The sequence below is a fragment of the Arachis ipaensis genome, chromosome B3 (genome assembly GCF_059453495.1).
Source record: "Arachis ipaensis isolate K30076 ecotype BB chromosome B3, ASM5945349v1, whole genome shotgun sequence".
NCBI classification, from domain to species: Eukaryota; Viridiplantae; Streptophyta; class Magnoliopsida; order Fabales; family Fabaceae; genus Arachis; species Arachis ipaensis.
Window position 1 is genome coordinate 57,855,141 of NC_142438.1, and position 21,343 is coordinate 57,876,483.

General features: G+C 35.4%; 1 protein-coding gene across 2 annotated transcripts; it reads right to left on the reverse strand.

Moving 5' to 3' along the window:
• Positions 1-288: 288 nt before the first annotated feature.
• Positions 289-21,054, reverse strand: VPS54. 2 transcript variants are annotated; one of them, XR_015907603.1, is made up of 19 exons: positions 19,892-21,054; positions 19,525-19,587; positions 18,624-18,703; positions 17,023-17,140; positions 15,805-15,879; positions 11,305-11,461; positions 11,100-11,188; positions 9,461-9,714; positions 8,166-8,337; positions 7,980-8,063; positions 7,499-7,893; positions 7,084-7,237; positions 5,732-5,813; positions 5,526-5,605; positions 4,210-4,371; positions 3,024-3,091; positions 1,758-1,838; positions 1,416-1,670; positions 289-576 (listed from the first exon to the last, which is right to left on the reverse strand). XR_015907603.1 is itself a non-coding variant. In XM_088509749.1 (18 exons), exons 1-18 carry the CDS (start codon positions 20,762-20,764, stop codon positions 1,532-1,534), a joined length of 3,126 nt encoding a protein of 1,041 aa, XP_088365875.1. In that variant the 5' UTR covers positions 20,765-21,046; the 3' UTR covers positions 1,211-1,531. The 2 variants fall into 2 exon arrangements, 1 of the variants encoding a protein (XP_088365875.1); XM_088509749.1 differs by lacking the exon at positions 289-576 and having other exon boundaries at positions 1,211-1,670; positions 19,892-21,046.
• Positions 21,055-21,343: the final 289 nt, after the last annotated feature.

Genomic DNA, 21,343 nt, shown 5'->3' on the forward strand with positions numbered 1-21,343 from the left:
ATACCTAAGGTTAGTTCCCACTATTTTAAATAATATAAAACAAATTAAAAACGAAAACCTCTTTACATTAGAGTTCATAAAACGTAAGCTCTTACAAAGTTCGAAGCACCAAATTGGTTAAATTAAAGAAAATGTATGACCACCTGTCCCCTAACTTCCTGCTAATGGCTTCCGTTCATAACTCTTAATATGCAGTCTGATATTCCGTGAGTTTTCTTGCTTGAATAAGCATCAGGAAATCTTTATATCAGTTTTCATTTAGGAACCTCGAAATATGCACTAATGCAATTTTAACAAAACACGAATTGGTATGTGACTACAGATTTGTCGAATTGTATACATATTGATGGATGTATTGTATATTCGCGAATGAAATGAAAAAAAGGTGAAGGGGACGATTCATTCACTAAATCAAATGTCTATTTTCAACATAACATTACAATTATAGAGACAAACCAATAATTGAATATCAACAGTGACTGCTACAAAACTTCTGCTTTAAGCAACCAATCACGGCTGCACAATGCTCAGAAATAATATATTAATTTGTATATCTACGACGGACCAACCGAAGGCCTGAAATAAAACACCATAAAAACAACTATTGGAATGCTTGTCACAATTCTCAGACAATAATATAATCGAGTAGAGCGATTCATCTACCATTGGATTGTCATACTTATGAAAAACCAATTTACTTTCTGCTTCCTATGGTATCATGTCTCTTATCGACAGCAAAAAACAAAAGCAGAGAAAAAAAAAGAGGAATACAGTAAAAAAAGGGGAGTTTAAACGATTTTTGTTATTATTATATCCCTGTCTAACCTAAATCTCTTATTTATTAATTTTTTAAGGGGAATAGTAAAAAACGTTAGATACCAGTCAACCAAACCAGCTGCAAGGGGTTATACAGTTGGTCACCATGATTTTTTGTTTCATTTCAATGTGTAATTTTTCAAGCAGTTATAATTTGTTAAAAAAAAAAATAGGTGACCATCCGCCTTTTAACCATCGTATGGCCAACAACCCCATCTTTACTCTCCCTCCAACAACCCCATCTTTACTCTCCCTCCAGACCCTCCTTCACAAAAAAGAAAGAGCATATTTTGTTAGTTGGTATTCATGTGTGTGTTTCTCTCTTCTATTTATTTATTTATTTATTTTATGTTGATTACATATTGGTTACAAAACCGTTAGTCATGTAGTTCTCGTCAAAAAGAGCATTTAATGAAATTAGGCAAATATCTCTTGCAACAAATACCACACAGTATCATGGCAAGAAAAGCATAGCTATTTCATCTCTATGTACAATTCAATCCCATACATGGACTGGCGCCAATCCAACATTAAATGATGAAAGATGATAAAGGATTCATTTGCATATAAAACTAAACAAAATCTAGTGATGGTATTACCTCAACTTAGTGTTACACAAAAATGCAGAGTGAAGAAGGTTAAAATCAACCCCACATCCTCCAAAGTATGTTAGCCTTCCAACATAACCAATTGAGTTGCTACTTTACAATATCTTTTACTGAACAGCATCAGTCCCAAATTTTTGCACCATGAATTCATCCAGCTGCCCCCAATTTGGGTTATCTGATTTACTCAAGTCGCCCGTTGGTAAAGACCGTATACATTGAAGAATATGTTTGATATCTCGTTGGAGCCTGACATGGGGAAATGTTAAGAAACGTAAATTAAATCACCATATTTTTAATGGAATCTTAAAACTGTAGTTCCAAATCATAAGTTACCTATTCTGTGCTTGGGAGGTGGTTATATCAAATTTCGAAAATGCTTCCGAAATTTGTGAGTGAAATATGACGACAACTTGCCTGAAAGATAGAAAATTTCAGGGGTGAAAGAATTCATATGATGTTGGCTTTATAGTTATCACTTTTTCTTGAGTTAACAAATCAGGAACACTTTCCTTTGCAGCCAGAAAAATAATACAAAAGCAATATGTTAGGAACCATGTATATGGTCAAGGGGAAGAGAAATAGAAAGTATGGGTATGTTGGGAAGGTGAGAATGAGATAGCGATGGGAGTGAGTATAAGAGGGAAAATGAGAATTAGACTAGCTCATTCAGGGATTTTGTACTAGGACAGATCCATAGGAGAGTGGAAGCCTCTCGAAATACTGCCCTTCTTCTACCTTTCTTTCATTTCATGAATAATACTATCCTGGGAAATAGAGTGATGTCACACTGATATCATTCTATATCTCCCTGAATCTATACCCTTGTCACTACCTATACTATTCTATTCCTTTCTTTTATCAACATGGTAGATCAGATGGTAGATAGACCTGTGGTTAGGTGTAGAAGGAAAACTAAGTGTCAAGAGAAATTTAATCATAAATGTACTAACTACAAACATGATACATCACATAGCAAAATGGTGTCATTTAATTTATATAATCGACCCCACCAAATGATATAAGGCTTTGTTGTTGTTGTACCAGGTTCTTACACAAGGTTGTCAATTAGCTATAACGCTATTGCTGCGATAACAGCTATTTGACAACCTTGTACACAATGTCATAAACAAATCATATAAAACAATACAATTACAAATCCAAAATCTGTAACAGCACAACAGTCGCAATACATGTAGATGAACCTTCACATAACAGACCAAAATAATATGAAAATGAAAACAAACTAAGAAAAGAAAGTAATAAAGATATAACATTATATGTTATCAAAAACAAATTAAGATGGGAATTGATACTAATGCCCACCACTGCATTATGTGTGGTCATTATATCATGCCTTTGGGATGTGCTTCTGTAATTCTTTCTGCCCAGTAAAATATTTGTTCAGAAAGTTACCAAAAGGAATTCTTGTGGATTGACAACATTCTAAGTACCTGGGGTTAATTGTTTTCTAGACACAAGCAAGCAAGTCAAGAAACAATTATTAAGAACTCAAGCATTTGGATAAATCCAAAAGTTGTGTCAAGTGGTTAGTTGCTCCTAAAGTTGTAATATTCTTGTAGAGATTTCTGAGTTTCTTACCTGAAGATTGCTTGAACATCATCTTCATGCAAAGTACGAGACAGAACACGTTGGAGGTATCCAACTTCCTAAGAAAGGGGAAAAATGGTTCAAATAAGACATTGCGTTGTTACAACCAGAGTTAAATTATGATATACTCAATTTTAAATCACCCTATGCCATCAAATAAATCCAAAGTATAACCTACAAGCGCACATGAAGTTGCTATTTGTTCTGGATTTATCTTTCTAAATGTCTCAAAAGTTCAGCAGAGTCAACCAGTAACACAGTTCTGTTGGACAATAGCTTCCTTCTTTATCCTTTTAATAAATAAAAAATTCTTTAAAAGAAAAAAAAGAATCACGACCAAATAAAATCTTAATAGCAAAAACTCCAGGGCAGTTCCAGCCTAAGTTCATTTGTGCAGAGCAGCTATGTTTATGCAAATTCTTCAACAATCTTGAGAAGTTATCTCCACATTAACATTTTCAGCACAATTATATCACTCTTTTCTTTGATCTCCACACTCAAGAGAATAATAAAGATCTTTTTGTTTGCATATTCACCCCTCATTACCCCTTTTCATGCTCCAAGAAAATTTGACAGAGAACTGATCTAACAATAATAAATTAATAACTGAAAATAGCAAGGTTCTGAAAATTGGACCAGATATTAAGCCAGACAAGCCACAAAGCACTAGTTTAATGATTTATTACTTAAACCAGAGTTAAATAATTTTTTTATTATTATTATTTGTAAGCTTGGCCAAGCAAAGTATATGTTTGGCCATCTTTATCAAAATGAAGTAGTTAACTCTCAATTTTTTAGGTTTGGCCAATTAACTGGTTTTCAGCCAGTTTTCCCTTTTAAATGATGGTTTCCATTTAAATCAAGATTTTTCAGGCATGCCTGGCCCAGGTACCCAACCAATTCCAGTACAACTGGTCAGACCAGACAATTTATTTCAGTTGTAAGAACCATGATTAATTGAGCATAAGAGTTACAGATAATATCAAGAAGGAACACAGACAATGTATAAGGTGAAGAAGCTTTATGCATGCAGATTAACCGGAAGATATACCATGATAAGGAGAGAGAGAGAGAGAGAGAGAGAGAGAGAGAGAGAGAGAGAAGATACCAAAACATTGAACAAGTAGAAAAATCAGATGCAAAGCACAATCACTCTCTCTAATTACATTGTATTTACCTTTGTAAGGGACTTGGCAAACTGACTAGGCTGGGGATCAGTATCCTCAGGTCTATTCCAACTCTCAACAATTTGAGGCAACCCACGCAAATGGACCAGTAATCTCTCTCGCATTATCTGAACTAATTTGGAATGTATTTCATCTCTGTGAACTTTATAATCCTGGATGGATAAAGAGGGAAAAGAAACCACACAAAATGGAAAATCAATGTGTAAGAGACCACAAAGAAATAGGACGAAAAGTTTGTATTATTAACACTTATAGCTGGATCTCAGCTACAAGGGAAGGAAATTCAGAAAATTTGGCAACAAGCAGAGGGAAGATAGAGCACTATAGCAGCTCTGCTCTCCCAAGCCAATTCTCAGAAATGACCTATTTAAAATCCCAATCCTCATTCTATATATATTTCTTCCTATTGACCTCATTCACATACTCTGTACTGACTCTCTCTCTGCCATCTGCCATCCTCTATTCACACTTTGCTCAATCTGTTAAGCACTGGCCCCGCCTACCTGTCCTTTGACTACACCTGAATTAATGCCTAAATTATCCCTGTACTTCTTCTGTTACAAAATATTATTGACAGTTCTTCAAGTCTTCTTGCAACCAAAATGAAATAGAAACAAACTCTTTCATCCATAAATATATTAAACGAGACACAATTATGAATAAAGGGAAAAATAAAACTAAGAAACAACAAGACTCTTCCATGACAGAAACTAAAAAGAAATAGGGATCCCAATGGATCACTGTTGAGGTATAGAACCATTGATTTTTCATCCTTTGTACCTCTGGCATTTCTTTCCTTCGACTTTAACAATTATCTTTCCATACTTAGGAATGAAAATAGGAATTCTTTTTGTGCAATAAATGAAATAGGGAATCTGTGAAAGAGCGATGAAATGAAAAATGTTTCACTTATTTAATTACCCCTCTTTGGTCCCAAATAAGTGTCCAGTTAAAATTACTTGCCTGAATTAAGATAATTATTAGAAATACCTGGGTGTAATTAAATTGGTAAATTAATTATATGAAATTACCCTTATTAACTCTTCTTTTTTAATACCCAGATTCTCTTTCTACTTGCACACTATCTCACATTCATTTAATAGAGTTACTTTTTTCAATGGACACTTATTTCATACCTAATAACACTTCTAAAAATAGACACTTTTTGAAACCAGAGTACAGGAAAATTTTTCACCAGACTCAAAGAATTGCTTAAGCATGAACTTTCATCAACATGCAGCAACAATAAAACTCACTTCAAAAATCCAGTAGATAAGCACTGGTTGAATAAAGACTAAGCATGTACCTGAGCAACTCGATCAATCTCCGAAAGCAATAATGCTTTTCTAGTCTCCGGTACTTTCAGAAAAAGAATATGCCGAATTTCTTATGCCAGAAATGAAGAACAGAGACCATATCAGAACACATAAAACCTATTTAATAAAATCTTGTGAAACCAACATATTAGGGAAATTTCCATTAAAAACAATAGTTAAGTGCATCCATTAGTACCAGGAATAATAGCATGGGTAAAACTAATGACTTGACTTGCCAATGCCAGATGTTTCGAAGTGATGGACTTCAAACCAGACACCTGCACACAAATTAGAAAATTGAAGAGCCTGAAAAATGACAATACTAACAGGAAAATGAAATGGAATGAAGACAGTCCATCAGAAGGATAAATACTTAATCAAGAAGAAGTGGAGAAGAAACAAAAATTCTAGGGACTGTTCTAACTTTTGACATAATTGGAGTAGCACATACTCAGCATTCGGTTAAACAAAATGATATCCAACATTAGACACCCAACAGTTCTAATCTTATCACTAACACTCAAAAGTCTTACAGTTTTTCCAGTGTGAAACAATACACAAGCTGAAACAATGAAAGTATATGCACCCTTAGGTAAGTTGATTAATGAACAAGTTGAATCCTGAAACCTAGTTCAAGTTTTGCATGGGAAGCATGTATATTTATGCTTGTAGATAAAAGGCCGGACAACACTATGAGGATAAAATAAGCTGGTTTAGAACAATTGTCCATGTAAGACAACAACCTGCAGTCAAATCAGACAGAACCATGCATGAATTGTCACTGTCAAGTATCTTAGAGAGCTTTCCCTCAATAATCAGTTTGGTCTCTTGAGTTTTAAAACATAAATGAAATTGCTACTTTGACCAATCTAGTTAACAATGTACTTATATGTGCAATTAACTGCCATTGTGGCAATCTAAGAGCTAGCTGACATTGCACTAAGGTATAAGACTCAATTTGGTCCTTTGAAGTACTAAATTGAATCATGCAGAAGTATGAAATTTAGTCCACTGTAAGACCAAAAGAAATCCCTGAAGAGACCAAATTGAGCTCAACACCTTTAGTGCTATAGTGTTATATGAGCTAGCTGTTAAACTACCACAGTGGCATCTAACTAGGTACGCATTCAATTAATTAGATTGGTGACAGAAGGATCAACTTGATTCACACTTATAGAACTCAGGAATCAAACTGACTATGTTTAAGACCAAACTGATACTGAGTGAAAACTCGTAGACCAAACTGATTCTTATCTCTAGTGAGGAAGTGTGAGAAAAAGTAAGAAACTGAAGAAGTTAAAGTGAGATACAGTTGGAATCTTGGAGTCAAATCAAGATCTGAAGCTATAATCTAAAACATTTTGAATGAGTTAGGTTTGGTTACTAGCTATAGAGTTTGTACATGTGCCGCGAAAATAACCAAATGCTACCTTATCTCACATCTCACAATCGGTGCAAGAATTGGGAAAGCAAACTGCTGAATACATTATAAAATATAGTGATATATCTAATAGGTAATAACAGTTCAGAGAATAATATTAGTACTACCTGCATAGCACCAGCCCCAAGCACAAGTTGACAAGTTCGTGTGTTGAAAAATTTCAAAATTTCTACCACACGATGTACAACTTCTGAAGAAAGTGACGGCAACAGGTTGTTCATATCAATGTACTCTGACAACATCTTCAGCAATATTAAGCCACTAGAGCAAAAGCAAGTAAAGTAATGTAGTTTAATTGACAAGCTGGCATACCAATCAAAAAGACACAAACAAATCATAAAAGTAGAGGTGGACCATGCAGATAGGCAACATCAAAGTAAGAGTAAACACATAGAACTATAGAAGTATATTGAAACAATTAAATAATCAAGTGTACATAGAAATGCTTATTATGGGAGAACTGCAAGAAAAGGAAAAAGGAAGGGGAGGAGCACAAAATGGAGAAGTAAAAACATAACTAACCAGTTTACCATGTGATAACCAACACCTTTGTAGTAAAGAGCCTGAGATGCCGATTTTTTATGGTCTTTCTCTATATTTTTACTTTGTGCTGATGAAATTTTACTATTAGCTCTACTTTCAATTGAATCAGCCTGGGCTTTAGTGTTATCTAATTCAGTAGTAGCCAATTCAGTGGAATTACTCTGCTCCTCGGGTTGTTCAGCATTTGACTGTCCAGTGTCCGATGTTGGCAGAACATCATTGTAACTAGTTGAATTAACATCCTCAGATTCATTAAGGTTCTCAGAATGCAATGCATCAGATGAAAAAACCACTTTGATAATGGATTGAAATTCATCAGGAATATCTATCTCCACCCATGTTTCTTGGTCAAGCACTGCCCTAATTTTTGTCATCTGATTGCAAAGAAGCAACTATTAGAAGCAAGTAGAAACTGAGAATATTCATGATAAAACATGAAAATAACAGAGTTGAAACTAACCCGAGATTCATGCTGGAAATCAACAAAGGCTTTGGCCTGAGACTGCAGTGTCCCACGGATGCTGTATCCCAATCTTCCACCAACCTGTTAAATTGAGCATGGGAATTACAAGATGGATATAAAATAACAATTTCTCAATAACATAATTTCTAATCTTAAGCTTCAAAGCAATAGGAAAATAAGTACTTTTTCTGTAGCAGTAATGAATTCCTGGGTGATGTTATATATGTTCAGAAACTCCTGCAATTTCAGCCTTGGATGGAGAACAGCACGGACCCCCAGAAGCTTTGCCCATCTTCCATGAGCAGCATCACATGCTGCAAATACAGCTTCTGCGTTTTCTCGCAATACATCAGCTCTGTTTAGGACCAAATTCTATGAGAACATCAGACAAATTACACGGCAAATGAAATATAATATCTAATTCCATCTTTTTTTTTATATCAACAAGTGTAGGAAGTAGCCAGTGGATTCCGCATCATGTTCTCTTTTTAGAGGACATTCATTAAGTTCCATAAGGAACAGTAAAAAAATTCAGCAGTTAATCTGAATCTTGAGGCACCTGCGCGCCTCTAAGACAACTAATGATTAATAAAATGCATAATATGAAGATAAAAAACATTCGAGATCAAAGAGCATACTGATGTTATTGTTATGGCAATCAAAGCAATTGTTCTTGCACATAAATAACATAGTGCACACTCAATTTAGCTAAAAAATTCCAATGCCAGCATAACATTTTTAATTATATAATGCACTTTGATATCACGAATCTTGGGCAATATAGATCACAACTTGCTTACTTGCACAAAAAGAAACAACTAAGCTTTATCCCACCAGATGAGTTGGCTACGCGGATCAAAAGGCTCATAGTGCTATATCATAAATCATATTTATGTTTGAACCATTGATAAATTTGTACATATCTCTTTTAATAATATCTCCACTATGGTTTTCTTAATTCTCCCTCAATATCTAGCTTTAGGACTACCCTCCATCTGAACCACTCCCCTTGCTAGAGCCTCTAAAGGCCTCCTCCAAACATGTGCAAGCCTAGTATGACGAGTATTGGGTTTACCCTGAAGGATAGGATTGCCGGTACTGAGAAAAGGAACCAAATTGTTCTCACAATTGCAATCTATGCCACTAATTGAATATTGAGGTAATTCAGATATTTTTAATTAATGGCAGAAAACAAGTAAACCTTATGGCAAGATTAAGACTTTCCAAAGGTCTAAATTTAATAATTTTTTTTTATTGGTTTCTCTCTGATATATGTTGAGACAGAAAAGTTTGTCTTCCAAGGGTGGTCCTCTCTTCATCTTAAGAAAAAAGTTTCATTCAATCTATTGAATTGTGAAATTCAGGTGCCTCTGAATTTCCAAATAGCACCTGAATTTGCAACTTAAAAGGACCGGAAAAGGACCTAGAAAAGAAAAGATTTTTCAACAAGCCTATAATATCAAGAGACCAGATTTAACCTGAAATTTTTTGACATGTTTGCAGAGCTTGCAGCATCAACTGCTCTTCCCTGAAACGAACCCCTTGGACCATTTCGTTGTGGTGAATGTGACAATAATGTATGACTGTGAACTTCGCTTTCATTCGGTGTTTCTGCAGCCGCAGCACCATGAGCAATTGCAGCAGCAACAGAATCAGCAGCATAATGACCATCACGGTTGTTCAAAATCCATTCAATGGCCCTTTTCACTTCAGCCGCCCGCACTAAATGTGCCTGCAATCACTAAATGGAAAAAGATCTTATTACATCTCTTAATAGCAGATGTAACAGATGAAATTTCTAGCATATGATTAACTAAATCTAAGAAAGCATCCCATGGGTTCTGCATTCATCCATCAATCAGTTAATGATATAGGGCATTTAAATGGTAACTCCATAGACAGTTTTCAAACACGGAACTAAGATGTGATTGGATCTATGTAGCTGCATCAACCTAGTGAAATGAGGCTTGGGTGTTGTTATGACGACTTTATGAAATGATTGATGCTATCATACCATTAGCACTAATAATTTAAGTCTCAAGTGAAAATTGGAAGGAAAAAAATACCTTAGTTTTTTAATTATAATTTTAAACTTTCGTAATTCAGTAATTATATATTTATGACTCATGATTAAGATTCATAATCATCACAAAAGTTCGTGATTTTTATTTTATGATATGAAAATCTCATTATACCAAATCTTATTTGTTATTTTGTAATTAATACTTTTAGAAATTATTTTTATTTTAACAAATACATAATGTTCTATTTCTCTTATATACTTTAATCTTTTTTACTTATACTTTTCATCATAATAGATAAAAAGAAAATATATATTAAATATTGATTTATATTAATTTTATTAAAATATTAAATCAAACATTTTTCTACTTTACTATCTAAACATAATTTATATTAAATGTTCTAAACATGAAACTATATCTATTAAAATATTTTCTATTTATGAAATCTGTTATCTGTAATTCAAAACAACTAATATTTAATAAACCCTAAGTAGGCAAGCATCTTGAGTTTATAAATAACACATCTTCCTAGCAGGGGTCGTACCAAATGAGATACATAATCTTGTCAAAAACTGGACCTACCTAGCACATCTGTTTAACTTCATGAAGAAAAGTGGGGGACAAGATATCAACTAAAGCACAGAGCAAAATACATCAGCTGACAAAAAGTAAGTCAGGCAGTAACAAAGCAATCCAATCTCATTGATGTGGCAACCAAATTAAAACAACCACGATATGAACACGAGTGCAGCCCCAACCCCAAGTAAGAAGGAAAAAGATCAAAGTCAGAATCAAATATACCAACAGACAACAGAAACTGAACAGTGCCAAAGCAAGCTGACATCCATTTAATAAATAATTTAAACCAAACAAGAAGATACTATTTCAATTTGCAAAGCTAATTTTGCAGTCAAGGAGTCCATATTTGTTTGTGGATCATTGTACATGTGTTCTTGCAATAGCAGCAACAGATCATAGATCCACATAAATTTTTCAGTTAAAATAATATAAATTATTAAATGTAAACATTTCAAAATATGCAAGAATTCTAGGATAGAATATAGATGGGCGAAACAGGTCAAGTAAAACTTACCTCTACTATCATGAAAATAGCACTAAGAAGATGCACGAAGCAATCAGATGATAGGCTCCTCAACTTGCTAGCAAGTGATGCACCACCACCTGAATCATTATTTAACATTGGAAGGTTGATAGTAGTATAGAACCTAGAATATGATGGGGTGAAAAAAAGAATGTATCCTCTCACAATAGAACATGATTTACGTTAAAGATCTCACCATCTGCATCTACAGCTCTGTCTCCAGAAAAGAACTCTAAATCTGAACCTCGTGCAACAAGAACCGGAAGCAACTCAGCAACAGCAGTCTTAATAGCACTCTTCATATCAGTAGTTAGAGTATCCCGATAGATCCTCAGAACAGAGGGAAGTTTAGCCTACAAATAAAGGACTCGTTTAACCAATTTAAAGTAGTTTACAGAGATAGCATTAATAATTAAAGTGATATTTCTCAGAAAAGCTATTTAATGTAAAGCTCGTGATATTTTTAATGGACTTTCCATCTTAAACATGTTGGAGACTGAAAAGCTGTGCTTTATAGATAAATCTTTTGTTTTTTCTTGCTTTTGTATAGGGGAACCCTTATCCCCAATTTGTATTATACTTCTCCTCATCTTAATGAAATTCCCTTTTTTTTAATCCCAAAACAATATTTCTAAGAAAAGCGAAATCATGTTATAAAAGAATATTAAAGAAAAGATGCATACAACAAACAATAACAAAGCCTTATCCCACTAGTTGGGGTCGGCTAAAAGCAAAGATGCATAATCCTGCATAAAGAAATACCGACAGAGCTAAAACACATCCAACCATGAAGTTTGACAAACAGCTCTAACCAGAAGAACAAGAGTGAATGAAAAAAAAGGGGGGTAAAAATACCTGCCTCATTCCCTGTATTGTAAAATCTATGAGGCTGAAATACTTTAGGAATATTTGGGGTTTTTTTTTTTTTTTTTGGGGGGGGGGGGGTTGGGTTGGAGAAGCAGCTACTCACTCCTCATGAAGTGTGTGAAACAATAAAATCCTGTAATCAATACTTTAGAAGAATATCACCAAGACAGAATGAATAATACAAGATTGGAGGATAAGAGATCCTCTTACAAAAGCGAAAAAACAAACAAAAGAAAAAGTTGTCTATGTAGTATAGCTTTCCAGTCTCTCAATATGTATGATAGGGAAAGCCTCCAAAGTTTCACACCAAACAGAGGTCAAATGTTTAATCTTATCCCACATAACTTGCTGGTCTGAAATACATATCATTTAAGATTCACAAATTACACTCCAAACAATGGCTGATACTACACATAGCCAAAGATATTGCTTTTTTCTTACTCACAAACCAGCAAATCAAGTCGAGAGAAATGGAAACAGGGTTGCAGGACACACCCAACATAACAATGAAGCAAAATGAAGTGTTCTAATGTAAAAACAGACGTGATGCATGCTTAATTTATTTGCTCCATACATAACAACACATTAGGGGGCAAGCCTCATGTGGCCTTCAACCAACAAAATGTCATTGGTTATAATTCTGTTGAGCAAAGCTGTCCAAATTAAGCATTCCACTACTAATTCTTTTATTCCAACAAACCATTTACCTTTTATTCCAACAAACCATTTACCCAGTAGGATCCGGTCAACTTTATGGATCACACGAAGTTTGTGTCATGTTATAAAGTATGTCTATAGACAACCCATTTAAATACAAAACTCGAAATTATTTTCAATAGGTTAAAACTCGAAATTATTTTTCAATAGGTTTGTCTATAGTACTTTTGATTTCCTTCTTTACACATGACCATAACCCCCTAAAGCGTGACATTATCTTTTCCAAAATAGGTGCTACCTTCCACTTTCTACCCTTTGCAATCATTTCAAATCCTACTTTTATTAATGGGACCATGTTAGGTACTTGGGTACTATGAGGTGTTCAAAGTGCCACGTCGGGTAGTATGGGATGATTGATGTTGTGTATAAGGAGAGTGGTTCTTCCCCCTTATTAGCTAGCTTTTAAGGTGTGGTTTCCCACTTTCCTTAGATACTTAACAATGATATCAGAGCGTGGTTGTTGGTGCCATGGAAAGGGCTACCTATAGGCTGGATTAAGGTGAATACCGAATACTGATAGCCGGTAGCAAAGTGGCTGCCGTTGGGTCAGTGTCGATAGAGTGAAGCAGTCGTGGACGTCGGCTCTCCAGGGGTGGTGTATTGTTAGGGACTTGGATATTATGGGGTGCTCAAAGTCAAAAATCAGGTAATATGGGATGCTTGATAATGTATATAAGGAGAGTGGTTCTTCCCCCTTATCAGCTAGCTTAAAAGGTGTGGTTTCCCACTTTCCTTAGATACTTAATAGACCACATCAAACCGAAAAGTTTCTTGTCAGCAACATTGACTTTTGTTCTGTTTAGCTTTTACCTATGAAAATCGGACACTCCCTTGAATTGTCGTGTCTACATGTTGAACACATTTCGGAAACAACACTTACCTGGCACGCATGTCTTCCATTTCTAACTATGTTTTAATAAAAAATAAAAAATACTTACATGTCAACATGTGCAACCTTATTCTTGGTCAATATGCTTGAAATGAATTTAGAAATAGTACGTATTATTAATTATTAATAAAAAAGGCTAAAATGCTTCATATAATTAAAAAAGACAAAATATTTTAAAAAGTTAGTTTATACTTTAATATCAATAAAAATCAATAAATTATTATAATCTATCTAAAAAATTCTTTATATTTTATATACATGTCATATCCCCGTATCTAACAAAAAATTAAAATTAGCGTGTCTGTGTGTTCCATGTTGTATTGTGTCCTGTGTCAGCATCATAGGCTTTTTTAGGCTGCATTTGTTTTGTGTATTCTTTAAAATATAGATATAGAGACATAGACACTAAAGACACAAACACAAGACACAAATTTTTAAACTTGTTTGGTATACAAGTACAAGACAGAAGACAAAATCACAATCTTGTTAAATTTCAATATTACCCTTACAAACTATTATAAGTACCACCACTACACAGCCACTATCTCAACCAAACCACCGTCATTAACAATCAGCCACCATCTCAACCAAAAACAACCACCATTAACAATCTAAAACTAAATAACAAATTTAATCCAACAAATATCAATAAAAGAATTTTCAATCCAACAAAATCAATATAAAATTATTTTAACAAAACTTAACCAAAATTCAAATAAATAAAAATTAAATTATACAAAAACAAAAAAATGGTGACAGAAGGGAGAACGGATCTGGAAACATGGTGACAGAAGGGAGAACTGATCTGGAAACACGGTGCGTGGGAGAACGATGAACGGATCTGGAAACATGGTGACAGAAGGGAGAACGGTGCACGCATCTGGATCGTCGACAAGATGTGAAGCAGAAGCAACGACGGCAAAGGGTGACGGCAGCAAAGAGACAACCGTGAAGAGCAAAAAAGAAGCGAGGGAGGAAAAAAGGGAGGAAGGAATGGGGGTGGTAGCGGTGGTCTAGGTGGAAGAAAGGGAGGAAAGGCGGTGGTCTGGGTGGAAGAAAGGCGGTGATGGTCTGGTGGCACCACGAGAGGAGAGGTGGCAGTGATTTGGGTGGAAGGAAAGGAGGAAGAGAGGCGGCGGCAGGCTGGTGGCACGACGAGAGGAGAGTAGCGGTGGCCTGAGTGGCAAGAAGAGAAGATGAGAGGTTAAACTCTCTGTGTTTTGGGAGTGGAAGGGATGAAAGAAGAGGGAGGAAGGAGAAGAATTTGAAGGGTAATTTTGGAAAATAAATGTTAAAAACATTGTGTCTATGTCTCAACATCAGTGTTCCACCCTCAACGCTATACACAAATTTTGTGTCTTTATGTGTCTTTGTGTCTTCCCGTGTCTATCAAAATTGTGTCTTACTAACCAAACAGGGAACGTGTACCACCATGTCTGTGTCTTAGGCAGACACATCCACCAACCAAACGCACGCTTACTTCCAAACATACAGTCGCATACAACATTGTAGGTCTTATGGATTCTAGGTAAGGTTTTCTATGCGCTTGCATTGCGATTTCCAATTGCAGAAAAACACCTCAAGCACTCTTCTATGACATCAACAACAAAGCTTGAATCCTCTTCCCCTATTTTTCCTTTAATTTCATATGACCTCAAGGTTTTTTTACCTCTATGGGTAAGACCTTTGGAATGGAATGATCTTCAATATTCACCTCTAAGCTAAAATTAGTGCATCTTTTTCCTCCATCTAACTTTAAACCAACAAAAAAAGTCATGTGCATGCAAAGCTTTTCTCCATCACTCTTGACTTCCAATCTATTTCCTGTTTCACTCCCCAAATAGGCATATACCATCAAGAAAAAGTACCCCCCAAGGTAGTGGCTATTGTATATGTTCAATAAGCACATCCAAAGATAAAGTAACAACTCAAAGCTACTATTGGAGCCTACAGCTATAAGAAAATCTGTTACGGCCTAAATTCGTTCACATACAACCCATTACCCCATGATGCATTATTTGTTTTTTTTTTCTTTCCCGTTTGCTGCTTATATCTTTGATTAATTGAACATAGGCAATATGAACTCCTCCCAGTGCTAACGGACAACAAGTCTTGAAATTTACAAAAGGGAAAAGCACTCTACACAATAACAGCCAAATGAAATACAGAAATTCAATTAATATAAACAATTTTCTGAGGAGTAAATACAGTTATGCTACTCACTGTTCTAAGCAATCCAATTACAGTAGGAAGAAGACGATCTTTGAGATTAGTAGTTTCTTCTTCTTCCAACTTTACCTGGTGAAATACATCTAGAGGTTAGATCACAAACAGCAACCTCAATAGAAACAACAGTTCACACAGAACAATAATTTTAGAAGGAAAAAAAGTAGAGACAAGAATAACATAAGGTAAAAAACAACAATGAACTCACTATAAATTATAAAACTTTATATTGTGTGAAATTTAGAGTGGCCCAAGCTAACTGCTATAACATGAACCAATTAAAATTATACAAACAAAACATCAAGGTGCCTTTGAATTTTTACTTTATTCAACTCATTTACATTCCAACACAAACTGAATAATTTCATCTTGGATTCTTTTGTTATTCTCCAAATTAGTTTATCAAATTCAAAATAAAAAGAATATTATTAAGACAGAAAATAATACATGAAAATGGAGGATACTAAATCTCCTAATCATCAAACCCATTTCGAACTCCCCAACATTCCTCTAAACTCAGGACAGAGCTCCTTAATAGCTTTGATGAAAATAATGACATTTTATGTGCAGGTCTAATCAGAAAGAGTAGCCCAGTTAATCTCTGCAGTGCAAAGTGGGTGCTCGACATAAAAAGATCTGTTTGGCAATTTTCTAGTGTATGTGAAGAAATTTCTCCATTCACAGGAAATCTGTTTTTTGGAGAATATCAATCATTTATATGAATGGCATACGCCTTATTTCAGATTTTGTTTCACCTCTAAGGTGAATTTCTTATCCTGATCCAAATCGCACATCCCTACTTCCGAATAATAATACACCTCTTCTGTAAAACAACAAAGAGAACAACAGCATGTATGTGTGAGCGCATTTAACAATGCACCACATGGAAAATGTTTAAGTATGTTGCAATTTAGAGTTCGATGCAGTTACAAGTATGAACATACATTTTTATTTGTTGTGAAGTATTAACTTAAATACAAACTCCATCAGGTAATATTATATCTAAAGCTCATTGGGGAAGTTACATAAAGAAGCAGCTCATTTGGCTATATGCTGATAAATCCCCTATATCTAGGAGATAATACCCACAATTATAGCATACCACTAAAAGTTTGAAAGATTTCCAGCACAAGGGTCATTGAATAAAGAAAGACAATGTAAGAAGTATGAAGAAAGAAAAGCATAAAGTAAATGCAAATGAAAATAGAATCTTACTTCATTATCTTTTCCATTCACAGAAAGGGAAGCCCTTGCTTTGGCTTTGGATAAAATTCTCACATCTGTTTCCAAGGCATCATGTATGGAAGTCCGAATAAATTCTGCTGAAAGAATGCTACAAAATATACAAAAATCATTAAGCATTTCGTGTGGTTAAGGTTTTATTGTTACTCTTTATTATATTCTTAAACAAAAAAATTGTCCAATCATTTATTAGAAAAATGCAGAATTCATATTCAGCTAAATTCATATTGAGATAATATTTTGTATTTCATGAAATAGAATAATTCAATTTAGCTAAATATATATTCTATAACAAAACTCAAGACTAAAAGTTCAAAATAACAATGGTCAGAAAAAACAATCATAATATAAGCAAGAGTTTAGAATATTTAAAGCAAGACAAAAGGAATGGAATTACTTGACGAGGAATAGTTCAAATAAACAAGTTTTATAGGATAGAATAAGACATTTGGCTTTATGGTGTAAAGGTCAAGATCTCCAGAGGTCTTTCCCTCTTTTGACATGGGAGATTGAGAAGGTGTGCTTCACTAATCTTTAGTTAGTTATTTTGCTGGGATCCTCCTTTTCCTTGTATCATTCTTTTCACCGTCTTAAGGATATTCTTTCTTATACCAAAAAATAATTATTAAATAAATGAAAAATGAATTTAACATGTTAAGGACAACCTTGAAATCACAGATATGTACATCTACTCCTTACTCCTCAGCTATCTTTAATACAGATATTTCCTTTTCCCAAGCAACAAGAAATCAAGAATATCTACTCTCGTTTATCCAAATCTGAATAAACGATTTTTTTTGGGGATAGTAAGAAGAATTTCATATCAATTTAGGCCTACTACCACATCCTTGCAATATATTCCTCTGATATTATTGCAATACTACCACATACATGAATTATGATCATATCACATCCATCAAGTCGCTAAGACTTACTCCTGTTCAACCAAAACACTCTGCATCTACTACCTACTCTTTTTATTTTTCATTTTTCATAGGGATAGGCATAACCCAGACCATCAAACCCAGCCATAATGAACCTTAAATCTTGGCTATAATCAATTTGAATGACTAATAGTGTTTGAGAAAGAGAGATAAGAGAGAAAGTGAGAGAGAAAGAGAAAAGTGAGAGAAAGAGAGTAATAGGAAATGTTCATTCTGAATCACCACCAACTTCTGAAGCACTGAATCTGTGCTGATATACATAGAGGAGAAGCTTGTTCAGAAAGCTAGTGCAAAGGGTAGAATAGTCTTTGCATGCTTAAGTTAGTTAGAGGATTCTATCCTAGCTGGCACTTGCAATAACTACCTAACAGATCACCTTAATTGTTTCTAATTCTTCTAGACTTTCACTCAGCTCACTCTATTAATGTTTAATGATTAATTGTCATAATAATAAACTGAATGATTAATTGCATACAACCAAAATATTACCCCATTCTTCAAATATTAAAGTCAAGAAGTAGAAAATGCTTTCAAATGAATTTTCAATTTAGGTTAATTGCACAATCAATCTAAACTCAATCGAGCATATAATATGTCATTTAGATTTCAGCACACAGGGTGTGGGTGTACCTGTTTATGGATTCTATAAAACCTATTACGTGATCTCTAAGATGACGAAAGCAATGCAGACCAGTCAGCTCATCTCCATCCTGGAAGTTGAAGGAAATGAACAGGATAGAAATTAGTGTATAATGTTCTCCATTATCATGTATTGCCATTTGATGTTAAATAGTAGAACAAAAATAATAAAAATGGCATTGTGCCATGCAATAAACAGACTTCAAAGGGAACTTTCTACATCCAGCGATATGAGCTAAGCATTAGTTTCTAGTCTTTAAACCACAGTTTTAATGCAACCAGTAAATGCAAAAATGCATAATAGTATCACGCGACTAGTCAACCACTGGGACTTTAGTGTCTAAACATGTTGCGGGCTTACACACGCGTGCACAAAAAGAAAAGCAACATAAATTGGCGCCTTAGCATTTCAGACAAATGCATATCTAGTGATTACTGATCAAAGCAAATCATCAGAGGCTTCATAGTAATCTCAACGCTGCGAAGGGTATCACTTTTCCCTCTATAATCTTTAACATGCACAGAGTTATGTAGAAACAAAAGTCAAAAGGTAGTAGATTATACACATGAAATAACCATTGGGAGTGACTAACCAAAAGTTGAGGATGCGAGCTAGTGTACTACATTGTACCCAGGATAAATGAAATTTAGAACTTGTGTATGTTAAGCTGCCTATAGTAAGCAATGAACACACCTGTTTCAGGCATTGATTACTGTGAAGCTCAAAATAAAATCGAAATAATGAGCTAGGATTAAGGACCTTAGTCTTGAACTCATGACAGATCAAACAGAAATGCTCTTAAAAGGGAAAACAAAAGAATGAATCCAAAGTCAAGGTCATGAAGCAGGAAATAATAGTAATATTAGCAAGATTTCATAGATTAAAGAATACCAGCAAATGCTGCAAATCATCTGTTACATCTAGCGCCCCGGCACAATCTGCAGATGCAACAAGCTGCATCACAGCAAAATATATTAACTTAAACGTGATCTCCGGCCTTGAACAATATCAGACATGTAAAGAAAGATGGAAACATGAAAGCCAAACAACAGCGAGAAATTAAGAGAACCCATTTGATAACTACCGTTATAACTAAGATCCATTTAATATCTTGTTTCGTAAAGTTCTTACATGCACAACACCAACCTCATCTTCAGTCTTTCCCATTCAGGCTAACTAATAACGGATCACATCCAAAACTAAACTACTTAAAAACCAAAAATCGGACTCAAAATGCGAAAATCAAACAAAATGGTACCAATTTAAGAGCAGAAACAGCTTGGTTGACGTAAAATATAAGCCTCAATTTCTGTTGAAGGGCGAGGAGGTTGGTCCTGGTGCCATTAAGCTCCTGAATCTGCCTAGCAGACTCGACCAGATCCGAATCGATGAGCCTAATCGTTTCCTTAAGCTGTCGAATCCGAGCGCATCCTTCAACGATCTTTGCGTTGAGGTCCTGCAGCTGCCCCTGGGCCTCGAAGAACGAGCTCGACCGGAGCGAGATCTCCCTCACCAGGTGCAGCTCCACCACATCCAAATAGTGCGAGAGCTTCTCCTGCAGCGCTAGATTCTCCGCCATGCCGGAGAACGGGCAAGCGGCCTTGAACGTCGCCCCGTCCTCCAGCCTGAAGTCCTCCTTGAAGTAAAGCGCCGGCACCTCCCGCAGGCACGCAACGAGCGCCTCCCCAGCACCACCGCCACCACCACCATCTAACGAGGACGACGATGGCAACGATGACAAATCCCCGATCTCCTTGGAAGCGTGGTTGCGGATGTCCTCGAAGCGGTGGTAGGGTTCGGAGATGGGGGTAAGGTAGGTGTTGAAGTCGGATCGGGTGATGTCGGAGGCGGCTTTGGTGGCGGCGATGGGGGCGAAGTCGGGAGGGGCGAGGACTGTGGAGGAGGACCACCAGGCGACCCAGGAGGCGTTGGCTTCGGAGGCATGAGGGTTGTTGAGGATTGAGGAGAGAGAATTTATGTTGCCGGAGTTTGATTTGGTGAGGGGTGAAGAAGACGAAGAGGTTCTAATAAGGTTGTTGTGGCCGTGGCCGTGGCTGTTGTGGCGGGAATGGCTTGGAGATTCCGTTGGTGACCTTCCCCACTGGTAATGTTGGGAAGGTGGGGAGTCCATGGCTTATTCTCTCTTCTCTTTTTCTAATTCAGGGAGTGAGGAGGGGCATCACTTCTATTTTCTTTTGGTTGAAGTTGTTGAATGTTGAGTGCAGTGGAAGGTTCGCGAATTCTTTTCAGTTTGGAATTTGGGTAATGTGTGTTGGGGGAGATGGCGGAAATGAGGTTGGGATCTGCGAGGAGGAACAAGAGGGGAGCGCGAGAGTTAGAGAGATGGAGGTGGTGTCGTTCTCGGTTTACTTGCTTTACAGCAATGAACTAAAATGGAACGAGATGGTGCTAGAAAAAATTAAAAAGAAAATAAAAGACATTATTAAGAAAGGAAATGAAATGGAGAGATAATTCTCATAACGCAACCAGTAATCACAAGCAAAAATCCTCTCAATTTGTTTTTCAATTATTTAATAAAATACAATTTATTATTTTATATTCTTTAAATAAGACTAAAAAACTAAATAACAAAAAATATTAAATAGTTAAATATTATATTTTATTAAATAATTAAAAAATTAAAAAAATTCAATCACACTAAATAAACAATGAATTAATATTAGTTAAATTCATTGAGATAGTTATAACT